Genomic DNA, 15,798 nt, shown 5'->3' on the forward strand with positions numbered 1-15,798 from the left:
AAGTCGACACAAACATACATGTGGCCAATGCGATCAATAAGTCTCAACTTATATCTGACCTTTCTCAGGTTTTCGTGCTTCCAGTATGCCATTGCGGACGGGTGAGAGGAGGACGATTCATTGCACCTGGCATTTGAGGCAGCAGAAGGCAGTATGCATGTTAGAAGCGTAGCTATTGCAATACTCGCGCTGGTCCAATGATTCCACTCCACGCGGCCTACAAGCACTACACACAAGAGCGACGGAGCAGTTCTTCTCTGAAAGAGCGGCGCGGAAAGAACAGGTGAGCAGCTTCTTGGAGCGTGGAGAGGGCACTTGTCGTTGCGTCCAACTTCCTTCTCGTTTAAGTCGCGTCTTCGTGTATCTCAGCCTTGCCGTCTTTGGGACTATCGGCGCGGAGTCTTGATGGAAGCGATCGCCGTCCAAGATTGTCTATGCGGCGACAGACATTTCATTCTCGTCTGTTGACCTCGAGGCATGCTGCTAATGCGAGGAACTGCCTGCTCGGCTCACAGTGCGAGCGAGAGAGGCAGGTCATGGCAGGCCACTGGAATATCATGCTAGAAGTTTCCATTGCGGCTGTCATCAATGCTTTGACAAGAATATTGGCGCGAGGAAGAGGGGAAGCGGAGCAGCGAAGAGGGGAGAAGGTGAGAGCGACCGGGGGCACCCTGGCCTGCAAAAGAACGAGGACGAAATTGGCCAATACCAAAGTCCTTCCGCTCTGCTCGCACCACCCGCCCGCAGAAACGCCACGGAACCGTGATGGCCTCCAACGTCGAAGTCAAGAAAAGCGGCATCGACATCGCCGGCCGCGGTTTGTTCGCAAAGAAGGACTTTGAGCCTGGCGATGTCGTGCTCTCTCTGGACCGGCCGTATGTCGCCGAGCTCGACACCGAGCGCTTATCTGACACCTGTGCATGGTGTTTCCTGAAGGGAGTCACAGCAGAAGAGCGCGCGAAAGCTGTTGCTCTGGGACTTCCGGCGTCCAATATCGAGACGAAAGCATGCACAGGTTGCAAACGCGTCCGATACTGCTCCAAGCTCTGCCAATCTCGTGCTTGGAAGCGAGAGCACAAGTACGAATGCAAGATCATCTCACCTGCCGAGAGACCTGATCTGCCCCATGGCGTTCGAGCTGTTATAAAGCTCCTCGGCCGACTGAAAGCAGATCCAGAAGGCAAAGATGAACTTCTACTCGATATTCTCCAGTTCAAGCCAGCGTCAGACACGAAGGCGCTGGACGATGTCAAAAACCTAGATCCCGGGCGATTCGAGGACTTCAGCATGCTTGCATATGGTGCGTACAAATACTCTGGTGAGCCCAAGGTTGGCGATATGGATACGAACGCCATCTCCAAGGCCTTCTTCTTCAATATCATGAGCAACACTTTGCAGCTCAGCAGTGCCATGGATGACACAAAACTCGGAATTGGTTTTGATCCGATCCTGTGCAGTGCGAACCATTCATGTGACTTCCCGAATACAGCGGTCATATTTAATCAGCCCAAGATTCTGCTGCGCGCACAAAAGAAGATCAAGAAAGGCGAGGAGATTTTCATGAAATACGTTGACATCACGAACCCGTTCTCTGTGCGACAGGCCGAGCTCAAGGAGTCTTACTTCTTTTCCTGTCGCTGTGGGAAATGCAAGAAAGGGGCTGTGCACGTCGAAGACAAGTTCCTGAAATCTGCCGATGCTTGGGGAGATGACTCTAGTCCGACTGTGCGGGTCGACGAGAAGCTCCTCAAGGTGGCAGATGGATTGATACAACGGCATCAAAGCCAGTTGCCCAAGTTCTTCGTTCCCGCGAACAGCGATGTTGCCCAGAAGAGACTGGCAGCAATTCAGGCGGAGGCTTTCTCGACCTCTGGCATCACATTCGATCACAACAAAGCCAACGAACACGCCAGCGAGGATGAGATCAAGGACGCGCTGAAACTGGTCATCAACAGTGGGATGTGGCACATCACGCGCCAGCCTGTTCCGCATCTTCTCCGACAATTGCTCGTCCTCTATATATCGCAAGCTCGGACATATCAGGCATGGCGTGTTGGCCTCAAGATGTACTTCGAAGTCACGCCCTTCCTTTGCGGCCAACTTGAGAAGTTCTATCCAGATCGAGTGATTGATGGATTCGTCATGGCAACCATAACGAATCAACTTTGTAATCCAAACATCCAACACCATCGGGAACTCTTCGCCGAGACTCTGAAGGGTGGACTGGATCTTCGGGTTGTATACATGATGTTCTTAATCGAGACGCGAGAAATGCTGGACTTTTCCTTCGGAAAGGACTCTCCGTTTGGCCGGATGATCGAAAAGATGTATCAACAAACGATGGCCAACAGCGACATTCTGCTCAAGGATGCAAAAGACATGATCGATGAGATTTTCCCGAAGCTGGAAGCAGTGGCCAAGAGTATCGATGTTCTCAAGCTGTAACATGGTCATCCACACCGCTGGAAAGGGCGGGCCAAATTCGCTAGAAGTGGCACATTGCCGTCGCCGACGTCCGAACACATATCGCCCTCAGGTGAGCGCTCTGTCGAAAGAAGACCAAAATGGCAGTTCGATAGCCAACGGCTCATTTAATGTAAATGTACAACTTATATATGACATCACGAGCCGGTGCTTCATTGCCATTTCGATATGCCAAGCCGTCTTCGCTTATGCTGGTTTCAGATACAGCTAATCTGATACAGGCACCACATGCACAACCACTGGTTTTTTTCGCGCCCATATGAAGCAGCCAGGCAAACAAGGCCACTCAAGCTTCTCGCTACAGGTCTCCTGCAGATTGCTCTCGCGTGCTGGCTGCAGATTCTCCCGTGTTGTCATGTATTGTTCCTCCACCTTCACCCTATCTGTAGCAGCCAAGCGCCCATAATATTTATGCGAGACCACAGCGGCGCCGATATCCGAGTTCACCAGTCTGCGAGATGCCGAACCTACTCGGTATATAATCACTCTGCTGTCCTGGAGGAGGATACTGCTCATCATTCAGTCCAGCACTTCCTTTCGCGTTCAGCACTTCCTTTCGCGTTCAGCACTTTCGCAGCTCTGTGAGCATCACGTTCTTTTAGAATCACATTCGTTTTTTAGAACACTGGTTGTTCTTTCACACAAATCTTGCACAACTCCATACAGCAGCTGCGAAAATGAAGTATCTCGCCGCCGTCGCCGCTTTCCTCGAGCTCGTCTCTGCTCATGGCTACTTCGAGACCCCAATCGCTCGCCAGCCAGGCCCAGCCTACGAGACTGCATGTGGTTCGCAAGCCTACAACACGATGAAGGGCGACAGTGAGTGTTCACACGAAATAATGTTCCGAGCGGCAAGACCGCCAAAGAGACGCATACTGATGTCCCTTCCTTTAGTCAACGGAAACATCCAAGGCCTCTTGCAACTCGTCGCCAACCAGCAAGACTACGATGCTGAGGCCTGTGGTCTGTGGCTCTGCAAGGTATACATCGCAACTAAGAGCCTTGGGCCAAAGCACATGATTTGCTAACCTACGGGGACAGGGCATGAAATTCGACGACAACACCGACAACGTCCAAACCTACACTGCCGGCCAAGAAGTCGACCTCAACTTCGCCATCCGCGCCCCTCATTCCGGCTACGCAAACGTCTCCATCGTCGACACCGCAACCAACTCCATCATCGCCTCCGACCTCAAGAAATGGGATGAGTACGCTCTCACATCCCGTCCTAGCGTCGCAAACGAATCTGTATGTGTCCCCTTCGCCCCAAACGCACATCTCAATACTAATTCTCTCCACAGCAATTCTCCATCACCATCCCCGACAACCTCGGCAGCCAGTGCTCCACTGCCGGCGACTGCGTGATCCAAATGTACTGGAACTCCCCACCACCAGTCGACCAGACCTACGAGAGCTGCATTGATTTCACTGTTGGTGGAAGTGGTTCTGGTACCAGCCCTGCCCCTGCTCCTATTTCTACCACGGCTCCTGCACCTGTCCCTACAACTACTCCTGGCAGTGGTTCTGGAGGCAACACTACTGCTCCAATTACTCCACCTGTCGCGAACGGTACTACTGGAGCTGGAAACTCGACCAAGGGTGGCTCTTACCAGTACTTCTGTGCTTAGATGTGACCTAGGGTCAGGCCTTGGAGGAATCCAAGTATAGAGTTGGGGGTTTGAGAAAGAGAAGAGTTGTACTTATACGCGGCCCATTCTTAGACGAAGATTTTGTGTATACAAGCAGTTGAACAGATTGCAATCCAAGCAGAAAAAGCAACTTGAAAGTCAGAGTCGGCCGAGTACCAGGACTAACCCGTGAATGCCTCTGAGTGCAAGCGCCTCACCAGATTGGCTCTCCATCCATGAAGGGTTTTGCTGATTGGCTTAGCGACATGCGGTTGCACTCAGAGGCAGCTACGCTCACTGGCGGCTGAAACTTGATATGGAAAGAGAAACATTTGTATTACCAAGCTATGGAAGTCTATACTTTGACAGATGCAGCTAGAAGTGAACGTCTACAATTTTCACGCGCTGCGTCGAAGTTGTTATCTCTGGGCGTCGCTCAGAGGTTGGTCGCGAATCTGCTGAGCCTGTGATCGCAAAGTGTGATGCCCACGCCGGTTTTGTCGTCTCCATTGCTTGCTCGTCATCGTTGTCATACAAGCTTGACCATAGCTCATCCGCCGAAGCCCTAGCAATTGACGAAGACGACCACGAAGATAGTGTGCGCTCGTTACAAGCGTTGCAACGTCCTGACTGAGGGCGAGTGTATCTGATGATTCCATCATCAGGCTTGGCCTCGAAATCAATGGGAACGGCATATTTCCTCTCGTAGGCGTCTTGTAAGAGCACGGCTGTATTGTCGGCTTGATTCGCCAAGTTGTCGAGAAGAGATACGAGATGCTCGATTCTAGCTGGAATGCCTTCTGCAGCCAAGTCTTTCTTCAGTTTGGGCATGTCGGCTAGCAGAGAAAGTCCGTCTTCGAGGTGCTTGGCGTAGTTGTTCCAGATAGTTCCGGCCTCTTGGAGATAATACTGCGATGCCATCGACCACATGATGGCAGGATCGCGGTCGCCTTTGACTGGAGCAAGCAGATGGGCGTGAGATTTCCTGTCGCAATTGTACCCCCAATTGGGCCATTTCCTCTCATAGATATTATTGCAAGCAACTTGCCGATGGTAGTCGGCATGGCCAGGTTGCTTTTGATATCCGCGGTAGAACTTGATGAACCTTGAATAGTCTGCGAATACTTCGCCGGATTGCTGGGACATGCCAAGCGCGAGCTGCTGTTGGCTCTGCAGATATTCCTTGAGGTCTGTGAAGACTTCCTCGACCAGACCGTGGTCCCAGTCGCCTGGTCTCGCGGCGGCCCACAGTCGCTTTGCCATCTCATAGGCTTTGTTTGAATCAGGAGTTTTGGTCGGGTTCAACCTCGTTGCGCTTTCTCGGTAGCTTCGGAGCTTCGATGCAAGTGAACGAGTCTTCTCGTGAGCGAGACCTTTGCCCACGAGCTCATCTGCGAACTCGCACATGCGAGCCTCTAATTCTGTGGAAAGCTGCGCGGTCTTCTCAGCTGCTGGGATCTTATTATGAAACATGTCGTAAAGAGCGCTACGCATACGTCAGTCTCATTTCAGGTAGCAGGCGTAGAAACCGCTATGAGCATACCTTATCTCGGGCTCTCTTGATTTTCTCACGAGATCGTTCCACTCCCGGAAATTTGCCACGTTGAGAATGACTCCCTTCGCAATGCCCAACGTGGTACCTGAGCCGCCGGCATTTGGTACACAAAACTGACTGACCGATAGACTTATGTCGTTGACTTCTACAATGTGAGACGTACCAAGAGGGTCGATCATAATACGTCTAGCGTTGCTATCATGATATTGTTGATTCATGAACCTCAGCTTTGCTTGCGCTTGCCAGTTCCCGGGATCGGCAACGACCAACCAAGCAGCTAAAAGGAGTGCTGCCAGCGAGGTGAGCACATTAGGCCAAGATCGGAAAAAGGCCTTTTGAGGCTGTTCTCTTCGCGGCTCTGGAGGTTCGTAGGGAATGGCCCCGGATCTTGCTACGTAGTCACTGGAACTTGGAATCAGAGTCGGTGACCTCCTGGGAGGGCTGTAGCGGGCTCCACGTGTTGTTCGGCATCCGTCAGGCGAAGTTGACAATGCCCTTCTTCTGCGCGAGAGATGATCTTCTTCACCGACATAGCGTGAGCCATCTTCCTTCGTGACAGGGCCAAGATCGGGAGAATTAGCGCCAGTCACCGGTCGATAATCTTTGAGCGTCCCATCTTGGGTTGTCCTGAGTACTTTAGCAGGACTGGGTCTTGCTGAAGTATGAGGGCGATCACCAGGTGGCGTCGGTGTTTTGAGTCTACGTGTACTGGACGAGATCGGTGCCGTAGGCCTTGCAGTCGGAGGGGACACAGAAGCTTGTGGTTGTTCGGGGGCTGAAGGCGACCCCGTGACGGCGAGCGGAGCTGCTGGTCCATCTGCTGCTTTCTTTCGTTCACGTGCTTCTGGATCCCGTGCGTTTGCTGCTGTCTCGGGTGCATCTGCTGCTGGCTTGGGTGCGTTCGCAGCTGACGTTGATTTACCTCGCGGCTTTCGTGTCTTCGCTGGTAACGACTGCATAGGCCCTACTGGCCCCTTCGATCGTGTGGCAGCTGGCATGTTGAACGATTGGCGTCCTGCGAGAAGTACAACCAGACGAGGATAATACTTCTCTAGGAGACGGCGATTCGCCGTCTTTCTACCACAAATCTCATGCCGTCCTTCTTTGTGTGAAGACGGCACAAGGCAATGTTTCCGGATCCGGCGAAGTGTCTGCTCCAGCGTTTGGGCACTCACCTTTGTCTAAGGAAGAAGCCACGGACTGCCAGAGCGTAGTCGGCGGTGTCGAGCACCATCTGGACAGCCAGAGGAAAACATATTGACGCGCATCGTGGACAAGTGTCATTGTTCACATGTAAACAGAATGCCGTAGCCTCCACCTGCAAGAATGGAGTGATTTGCTTGAACGCTCTCCGTAGCTCTTGCGTGCCATCTCGAGCAGGATGAACTTGGGCAAGTCGTTGTCGTTGTCAATGGGATGTATTTACCTCATATGCGGTGATGATGATGCGGAGAGCGGAGGCGTGAGAGGAGTGGGCCGCAAGTGGTTCCTGCCAAGGCCGGCAAGCGCGCCCGTGAGCTCATTCCTTCCCTGCTTGCTCTCATCCGTCGTCACTTCCGTCACTCTGTCGTAGCAAAGGCAAAGTTGTGGCTGCTGCGAGACCATGAAAGCATAAGGCTGCTTCAACGTTGCCACGGTAGGTTCGCCCTCTTCATAGACTCTCCTACCTCCCCAATTCCACTCCACCCTCTTCACCTCTTCACCGCCGCAGCCATGTTCGGATCACGCACAGCACCACGCGCCGCGCGCGCCATTCGCAGCTCCGCCGTTCCCCGCCAGTCCCTACGACGCACCTTTGCAGATTCGGCGCCTTCGCCAGCACCACAGAGCGGAGGTGGGCAGGCTCTCACCGGTGGTCTCATCGGAGGCGCCACCGTCTTCGCGCTCGGGTACGGATACTACTACTTCAGCGGCGCGAAAACCGTTGTCAACACGACCCAGCAAGCAAAGAGCTATGTTGACACTGCAGCCGAGCAAATCAAGCAACAACTTGCCGAGCTAAAGCCTCAGAGCAACGATGTCCTGGGTTCAATACGCCAGGTCGCTGAGAAGTACGCGGCATTCGTGCCTGGCGGCCGACAGCTTGTCGACAGCTCATTCAAGGATCTCGAAGCGATCCGCAACAAGCATGAGAAAGAGTTCAACGAAATCGCTCGCGCTACGTACGAGGAGCTCCGTGAAGCTGCCCAAAAGAAGGGTGCTAGTACGTTTGACCCCTCCCCGTCTGTTCAGATGCGTAGCCCTTGTGGCGGCCAAAGACTACAAACGGAATACAGGAAGGTGTAGACTAACATGGACTTAACATCTCTAGGCATCGAGACTATCAACGACATCTGGGCAATCCTGTCCAAGCGCCTCGGCCAACTGACCGATCTCGCTGGAGATGCCTCACAACAGATCATCGACAATCACCCAGAGTTGAAGGAGAAGCTTGGCGGCCAGTTCGATCAGCTCAAGCAGCTAGGAGACAGACTAGGCCCCGAGGCCAAGAAGCAAGTGGACGATACCTTCAGCGAGGTCTCCAAAATTGTCAAGTCGGGTGCAAGCGCAGATGCCGTGACACGTGCCTACAAGCTGCTGCAGGAAAAGACACAGGATCTAAAGCAGCTCGGCGACAAGAGCTGGGACGCCGGATACGAACAGATCAAGCCACTTTTGGAGAAGAACCAAGACGTGAAGAAGTTTGTCGAGCAGAATTTGGACACCATTAAATCTGGCAATGTTTCCGACATTGTGGACAAGGTCCGCACTGCTGTGCAGAGCGGTAGCACTCGCGGCCTCGAGCAATACGTGCAGGAGTAAGCCCAATCCTTCCTTGATCAATTCGACGTATCACTGACATGTCAACAGCGCCAAGAAGAAGGCCGACCAGTATTCCAACGGCGCGCTGTCGGGCTGGCTCGACGCAATCCCGAATGGCTCTCAGATTCTGCCTCAAATCATGAAGCTCAAGGAAGCCGCAGAGACCAAGGGACCTGAGGCACAGAAGCTGGGGAAGGAGACGATCGAGGAGCTGTCTAAGGTGCTTGAGAAGAAGTCAAAGCAAGCCGAGGAGTTGCTGAAGAAGTAGGCATTTATGAGCTATGAACGTATTGTACAGTAGAGAAGCCGTCAGTCGCGGCGCATGACAAAAAGCATGTAACATTTGACACGAATGAAGACAAAGATGTCCGCAAGGCCACCTTCCAATTGGCCTCGTCTCGTCGTTTACGGATCCTGCTGTTGGTCGAGCTTCCGCCTGCCATGGAGTGAATTAAAACTGGTGTGAAGCCAGTCGCGACTTCAGAATCCCAGGCTTTCCTTCCCTCCACCCGTAGTTCACTGTGGGGCTACCATTCGATTGCCACGAAGCCCTCGTGCACGTCTTCGCAAATCATCCTGTGGACGAGCTTTTGGAAGTCCGGCTCATGGTCTTTACGGACGCGAATTTCGCGCACTCCTTGTAAATAGACAATGAACGCTTGGACTTCGCAAAGCTGAGCATCTTCGGGGATGCTGGCTTGGATACGCTCGAATAGTTTTGCAGAGGTGTAACAACCGCGGAGAGACACGACGGGAGAGTCATCTTGGCGAACGCAATATTGCACTTCAAGGTTGATTGTCGATAAGATGGCCCGCATTTCTGCGAGATTACGAGGCATTGCTCGATTGTGCTGGCTTGGAAGGATCTCTGGCGAGGACGGTGTTCTCTCTTCTGGGATGTCTTCCTCCTCAATGTCACTGGATAATAGGTCGAGGTCGATGACTTCGCAGCGAGCGTTTGCGGAGCTGACTGCGGGATGGAGCTCGTCTTCTGGCGATTTCGAGAATTGCTCAATGATCTCTTTCCCAACTGCCAGCATATGTTCCGGTACGTTGTAACTGGTACCTCGCCACTTGTATGTGGGTTTGTCGTCGAGTACGGCGGCCGCGATGGCAAAGAGCACTTCCGCAGGCAGCTCATCCACTTCGCTGCTCTCGGATTGTAGAAAGGCAGTTAAGATGTGCTTGCGTAGGGCGGATCGAGTGACAGGGGAGAACCTTCTCTGTGGCTTGGCGGAAGAAGTCTGATCGGGTGCGTTGGGGCATTCATCTTCCCGCGTTACTTCTCTCGGCGGGCCTTCGTGCATCGCAGAGCTGTCTTGGTCTTCGCACGGTACTTCTTTGCGGCGTTGCTCGTAGCGTTACTCGTAGAAGCGTATGCCCACTTTGTACAGAAGCAATTCCTGGAAGCTTTGCCTGAGCCTGAGACTGTTAGCGCTATGCTCTGTCCGATGCGAGACTCCATGGGGCCTGGGGGAAGGGGACGCACAAATCATAGTCCTCGGGTACGGAGAAGTACAAGTTACGAGGATACAACCCGCCAAAGTCCTCTTCGTTGGCATCGACAAGCCAGGTGTTTCGATTGAATCCCTCGTCGGGCCACAGCTCGGGACCAATGCGGTCGAAGTGCGTATCGATGCATTCCAGCTCTTCCTCGTCTGGGATAACGTGTCTGTTCCTTACCCATGCGTCGCTGAGCTCTGCTGTCAGGTCTTCGATGGCTTCTTCGACCAGGGGCAACGGAGTTTCTGTCGCTCGGTGCATGCCCCCGTGCGACTTCCACTTGAAGCCGAGCGCGTGCTCGAGGCTTTTGATTGTCGGCACCATGTTGCAGGTTAAGTCGAAAAGTCGGCACTTTGAGGTGAGCTCATCCCAATCCTTGACGCGAAGATGAAACTTTGGGACGCGTCTTGTAAACGCACTGGCGTCTTGAGGCAAACTGCAGCTATCCGACATGCGTGGGCCGCTGGACGTCGTGTAACATGACAGGTCTTATGTTGCCGCCAAGCCTGCAAGCAAGCATAGCGTTTGCCGCCTGCACATTGACGGGGATTCTGCTTGTCACTTCTTCATCAGCCGCATCGACCTCAGTTAGGTCGCAGAGAGCGCGTCGCGCGTCTTGACGACCGGTTCGCGGGCCAAAACTCGCCTCCAAACCCATCAGCATGCACAGAATTAGGGCGGAGCCTGGCAAGACCAGAGCCAACACTGGCAAATTGGAGCGACAAATGGGCTTTCGCACAGGCCGTATCTTCGCGCGAACCTGGGAAGATGGGCCGTTTGAAGCTTTACGTTGGGAGGTGGATCCCATAATCGATCAAGTGTCCGAGGCCATAGAATCAACCGAGCTCGACATCAGCGCAGATGCAAGAGTCAGGATCGAGCGCGCTTTCGACAGACTTGCACCAAATCTATGGCCGTCCGCGGACACCGACAGAACGGCCTGGCTTGTAGAAGCTGCTTCAAACAACTGGGACGGCCTCTATCCGCGGGACTTGTATCATAACGAGAAAGAAGATCGCGAAATGTGAGTAGACTTGAATCGTACTTGTTTGAGAGCGACCCACTGAATCGTCATCAGTCTCGAAGACTATTTCGTGGCGTGGATCGCCGAAAAGTGCCGTACCCGGGCTCGAAATCTTCAACATGGACTATGCAAGTCTAAATCTGGGTCAGGCGTTGCAGTAGAACGAAGACCGGTCAAGAGAGCAATTCACCATCCACTAGGAGACGACAATGATTACGAGCCACCGGGACCTTCACGCAAGCGTGCGAAAGCCTCTGATCTTGAGATCGCAGCGGATGAGACTGGATCAACAGGCGAACCTGGAGACATCGCTGGTGGGCATAATGACCAGCGTGCGGGACCATCACTAATGCTCACACTCAATATAGCCCCTGCCAGACTGGCAACAATTGCAGCAGTTTATGGTCCTTCAGACGACGATGTGAGCAGCCTCAGCTCCGATCGTTCGGACTGTACGAGGTCTTCGGTGCGCTGCGATGCGCGAGTCTCCACCACTCCAATGACAACGACACGACAGGGAACTGTTGAGCCGAATGACCAAGCCTGTGCTATCACCAGCCTGATCCGCAACATAAGTGCAAGCCCGGACTCTGATGTTGAAGACACTTGGGATGAGGAGACCGCATTGATACCCAATCCGGTATGCAGCAGAAAGGCAAGCTCCATCCCGCAGTTTGAAGCCCGAGGAGAGGATGACGCGACAGACATGGCCCAGGAGCAAGACGAGAGCAGCAGAAATGCAAGCCTGGCTCCGCATTTGGATACCAGAAGGGACAATGAGACGGCAAGCGTGCTCCATGCACAAGATGGAAGCAGCAGAAATGAGAGCACAATTCCGCATCTGTGTCCCAGAGGGGAGGATAACACTACAAGCATGCTCCGTAACGAAGACGAGAGCAGCAATTATGCTGAGCAACTGGCCTTATTCAATGCCATCCATGCGCTTTCCGCTTCTTCGCGCAGCCGTGAGCCAAAGGTGGATCTGTCAAGACAAACGCAAGGCCAAATGTCCCCTCGCGATACTGAACACGGACCGACATCGGCGTTGCCATCTATCGAGGCTCCATTAAGGCGTTCCAAGTCTCAGGAGAGGTCAGCCGCAGCGCCTTTCCCTTATCTCGCGGCAGAGAGTACCTCCAGGCAGCATAGTACCGGCTCTGCAATCGCACATACCGAGTCCAGCACCGGACAACATGATAATCTCGGTCGCGCTACTTTTCGAATCAACTGGAATACACCTTCGAACTGGAACGTGAAGCTTGATGTTGATGACTATGCCGAAATGCAAAACTTTCCCACTGTTGAAGCCTTCTTTCAGCTTATCGAAGCTCATCTACCTCAGGAGGTGGCTCAGTTTGGGGGTCGCATTGCTCAGCTGAAGGTGCAGGCGTTGGAAGCAGGAGGCGATGGTCCAAGATTGAATTGTCGCATACTTCGGGGCGATGGAGGACGAGCTGCTATGAAGCAGATGTTGAAGAAACTGCGGGCGCGGTGCGAAGTTGCAGAGCCGGAATTGGAGGTTGAGGTTGTGTGGGCTTAGGGCTTGTTGTGTCATCTCACTTTCGCGACAGGAGAAAGTGCTGAAGCTGGCTCTGTGGGATACAATGAAGCATGTCGTGTCCAGCGACGGTGCTACCATCGTCGCGAATGGCACTGGGACGGGAACGAGCTTGCACTGATATCAGGTCTGCCTCCGCGGAGCTGTGGGCTTCAAATTCTGCTTTCTGCCTTGTTTTCTGCTAGCCTTTCGCGCTGATGCAGCCGTCCCGGAGCCCCTACATAGGACCACGACATCCTGTGCAGGCGGCTTGCAAGTGGCGACAAGCCACCGGCTATAGGCCTATTCTGTATGCAAGCCAGACGGGATATGATTGCAGTGATAGGCTTCCACCTCTGCGGCTGCTGGTGGAAATGAAGTGATGGACTTTCTCCTTGTAACAATCGAACAGTGTGCAGGTAGTGCATGTATTGTCTTCTTTACAGGCGATTGGCCATTCGTTACAAGTTTCTGGGCGCCCGGTCAGCGTACGGAATTGATGTAAGTACATTTCGAGATTGCCCGCATTTCACACTTCGAAGGCTGCATCTTGAGCAGTATCTACAGAGTGCCCCTGCATTGTGTAGAAAGTGCAATCGATGGAAGCTACCTCCTACGGCGGGCTAAGTCATGTATTAGGCCATAAAGTAATGTCTTGGCGCTGTAAACCTGGCAGTCGCGCTGCACTCTCAGTGGGCGGCTCGGGCATGGTCAACAGACCAGGATATTTCCAACTTCACCTCCTTCATCACCTGGAGCATCATTCATCGACGCGCGTGCAATAACGCCCCATCTTTCATTATGGTCGCCCACAGGGGACCACGCTGCATTGTCGGCGTTGCTCGCTACTCTACCAGGATTCTGTTGAGGAAAGGCTGATACGACTTTGCATCCTTTAGCCTTTCTGTCGTCTGCTGGCACGGAAGCACGAATGAAAGCGATCGCTACGTGGACACCTGCACGTCTGCGCCAAATACGGAAGATAACAGGCCACGAGTGAAGCACAAACACGTGGAGCGATTGACAAGCGATGCGACGTTTTAGATGGCGTGCTACGATCGCTGAGAGCCTCACCACAGTCATTGTTCTACCGATTCTCCCGCCGTCTCAATGGAGTAATCACCTGCAGTGGCGATGATTCGGGCGTCCCATTTTCGGATCCGGACCTGCGAGCCGCGAATCCTGACATGCACCGTGCCTGCCGGTTGCAGCAGAAGTTCGAACCCACGTGTGAGTCTTGCGCTCAGGCGCCGAGACACTCGAGGCCCGGCAGCGACGAATGCACACGGCTGTCAAGCTCGCAGAAGCGAGACATGCCGGAAGTAACGTGTGAAAGGAACATTTTCACGGAACTCAGCAAACGAGAATGCGAAGCAGGGACGCTGGAATCCAAATCATGCGATAAGCCATGCAGTCTCCAAACCATTGGGACGGGAAAGTGACAAGCTCGTATCTCGGACAGCAGTCACAGAGCCCGAGTGCCCGGAAAAGCCTCTGTGCAGAACATGCATCCATCCTCCGGTGCTGTGGATACAGCGTGGAATTTTCTGCTTCCTGGTAGTCGGAATTCCGAGCAGCCGTGCTAGAGGTTGGCCCATCCCAACGTGCGACGTGTACGTGGACCTGCGCGCGCTGGAGGAGAGAGTGGAGAACGAAGCGTCTTCCTTAAATCACGCCATGGCCAAACTCGTCTCGGCTACGTCCCATCGTGGAGTACAAAGTGAGAAATTGAGCGCAATTCGGGGCTGGTGGCTGTGATATTGGCGTGCAGGTGAGCGCTAGTCACAATGGTGGGCTGACCGGAATCCATCACGGCCTGCCGCCTGCGTATGTCCCGCTCTGCCTGGCGCGATGCAGTCCCATCGAACCCTCCCTCACACAAGGACGCAGGGCATCGAGCCAGAGTTGCCTGGATGTCTGAGACGCAGGCCCGAGCAGTGGCTCTGGCACAAGTATGCACCAGGCTGACAGGACATGACTTACAGATGGGACTGTTCGAGTCAACCGCATCGAGCTGTTGGTGAGAAGAGCAACCGCTCTAATTTTCAGACACGCGCTGGCGGCACTTCGGCAGTCAAAATTGACCTGTCCGCGCGTGTGCATGTGCAGTTCTCTCGCTCAGTTGCCGGAACCGGCTGACTGCAACTGGTCCATGTCTCGGCCAATCTTGGACCTCATAGAAGATTGGCTGACCACCTTCGATCCAGTTCAACGTGTTCCGTCCTTCACGGCTTCTCTGCGATGCCCGCAATGTCGGCAACATGGCAGCATGGCCTAGAACAGCCCTTCTAGCCAGAAATCGAATGTCTTTGTGAATCGTAAACCTCGACAAAGTGGTGCGAAGACATAGCGATTTAGCTGTCAAGATCGCGAGCTGTAATGTCCTGATCGGGCTTCCCTAGGGCAGCGGGACATACTGTATTTGCCGCTTTGAGCTTCGCCGTACTGACGAGTCAGCAGAAGTGGAAGATCTGAGTGTGATGGAGATGAGAGTTTGGCGCTACTGACCCGCCACGTTGGCTAGCGTGCTCAGCGAGGCGCTTTTGGGCCTTCCAGCCGTCGAAATTGCAGAGCCGCATCCTTCTCAACATCACTTCATCCTCGAATCTGCCATGGCGGCTTTGCTCGGAGGCCCTTGGCCTGAACAACCCATCAGCTTGCACTGAACACGAGTTGTCGCAAGCCCGGCATAATGGAAGCTTTAGTCAATAGTGGAGACACTGCTGGCGCTGACGCTGCTCCTGGCCACATCGTGCCTGAGCGGCACCGAAGCTGCTGCAGAGAGAGTGATCGGAATATGTATTCCTGTGCAACACTAGGCAAATGTCTTCCCGAAGGTGCAGAGATGTGTCCATGGCGGGGCGATGTAGGGACTCGCCGGAATAACGAACTGACGCAATGCGCGACCGCCACCCATGTGTCTTGAACGTTCTTTAATGTTCTCGGGGCAGGGTTTGTCGAGCAAGCTCGCGACGTCCTGTACGCCACCGCTTGGTGAGTGGCCGAGCAACGCAGGTGTCGCGCGCAAGAAGCGGCTTGAGAGTCTATATCTACGTTGGTGATAAGGATCCTTCGCTGTCAGGAGCTAATCGAGTCGCAACAGGCAATTCATCTGCAGTTGACGTTTCCTACTTTGGACTCTGCAGCTCGGGAGCCACGTGCGCGACTTCGATTCAGCAGCCGGCCCACCAGTCATTTCGTGGAAATGCTCTGTTGGGAAGTACTGACGAAAGGTACTGCGACATTCTCGAACCGTCGGCGGCAC

General features: G+C 53.7%; 7 protein-coding genes across 8 annotated transcripts; 4 read left to right on the forward strand and 3 right to left on the reverse strand.

Annotated features, from left to right (window-relative positions):
• Positions 1 to 557: 557 nt before the first annotated feature.
• On the forward strand, positions 558 to 2,445 carry CKM354_000192300 (uncharacterized protein; the record flags this gene model as incomplete). Its single annotated transcript, XM_044797058.1, has 2 exons — positions 558 to 650; positions 715 to 2,445. 2 exons carry the CDS (start codon positions 558 to 560, stop codon positions 2,443 to 2,445), a joined length of 1,824 nt encoding a protein of 607 aa, XP_044652993.1.
• Positions 2,446 to 3,161: 716 nt separating this feature from the next.
• Positions 3,162 to 4,112, forward strand: CKM354_000192400 (uncharacterized protein; the record flags this gene model as incomplete). Its single annotated transcript, XM_044797059.1, has 4 exons — positions 3,162 to 3,303; positions 3,379 to 3,464; positions 3,526 to 3,732; positions 3,786 to 4,112. 4 exons carry the CDS (start codon positions 3,162 to 3,164, stop codon positions 4,110 to 4,112), a joined length of 762 nt encoding a protein of 253 aa, XP_044652994.1.
• A 375-nt stretch (positions 4,113 to 4,487) lies between these two features.
• CKM354_000192500 (uncharacterized protein) lies at positions 4,488 to 6,665 on the reverse strand (the record flags this gene model as incomplete). The annotated part of the gene is made up of 2 exons (XM_044797060.1): positions 4,488 to 5,598; positions 5,656 to 6,665. The coding sequence occupies 2 exons, from the start codon at positions 6,663 to 6,665 to the stop codon at positions 4,488 to 4,490; spliced, it is 2,121 nt and encodes a 706-aa protein (XP_044652995.1).
• Positions 6,666 to 7,380: 715 nt separating this feature from the next.
• CKM354_000192600 (uncharacterized protein) lies at positions 7,381 to 8,737 on the forward strand (the record flags this gene model as incomplete). Its single annotated transcript, XM_044797061.1, has 3 exons — positions 7,381 to 7,870; positions 7,979 to 8,465; positions 8,518 to 8,737. The coding sequence occupies 3 exons, from the start codon at positions 7,381 to 7,383 to the stop codon at positions 8,735 to 8,737; spliced, it is 1,197 nt and encodes a 398-aa protein (XP_044652996.1).
• A 259-nt stretch (positions 8,738 to 8,996) lies between these two features.
• Positions 8,997 to 9,776, reverse strand: CKM354_000192700 (uncharacterized protein; the record flags this gene model as incomplete). Its single annotated transcript, XM_044797062.1, has 1 exon — positions 8,997 to 9,776. The coding sequence occupies one exon, from the start codon at positions 9,774 to 9,776 to the stop codon at positions 8,997 to 8,999; it is 780 nt and encodes a 259-aa protein (XP_044652997.1).
• A 54-nt stretch (positions 9,777 to 9,830) lies between these two features.
• On the reverse strand, positions 9,831 to 10,296 carry CKM354_000192800 (uncharacterized protein; the record flags this gene model as incomplete). 2 transcript variants are annotated; one of them, XM_044797063.1, is made up of 2 exons in its annotated part: positions 9,831 to 9,885; positions 9,959 to 10,296. In XM_044797063.1, the coding sequence occupies 2 exons, from the start codon at positions 10,294 to 10,296 to the stop codon at positions 9,831 to 9,833; spliced, it is 393 nt and encodes a 130-aa protein (XP_044652998.1). The 2 variants fall into 2 exon arrangements, with proteins under 2 accessions (XP_044652998.1, XP_044652999.1); XM_044797064.1 differs by having other exon boundaries at positions 9,831 to 9,891.
• Positions 10,297 to 10,634: 338 nt separating this feature from the next.
• On the forward strand, positions 10,635 to 12,536 carry CKM354_000192900 (uncharacterized protein; the record flags this gene model as incomplete). The annotated part of the gene is made up of 3 exons (XM_044797065.1): positions 10,635 to 10,996; positions 11,051 to 11,310; positions 11,365 to 12,536. 3 exons carry the CDS (start codon positions 10,635 to 10,637, stop codon positions 12,534 to 12,536), a joined length of 1,794 nt encoding a protein of 597 aa, XP_044653000.1.
• Positions 12,537 to 15,798: the final 3,262 nt, after the last annotated feature.

This window comes from Cercospora kikuchii (genome assembly GCF_019650295.1).
Source record: "Cercospora kikuchii DNA, contig_00001, whole genome shotgun sequence".
Taxonomy (NCBI): Eukaryota; Fungi; Ascomycota; class Dothideomycetes; order Mycosphaerellales; family Mycosphaerellaceae; genus Cercospora; species Cercospora kikuchii.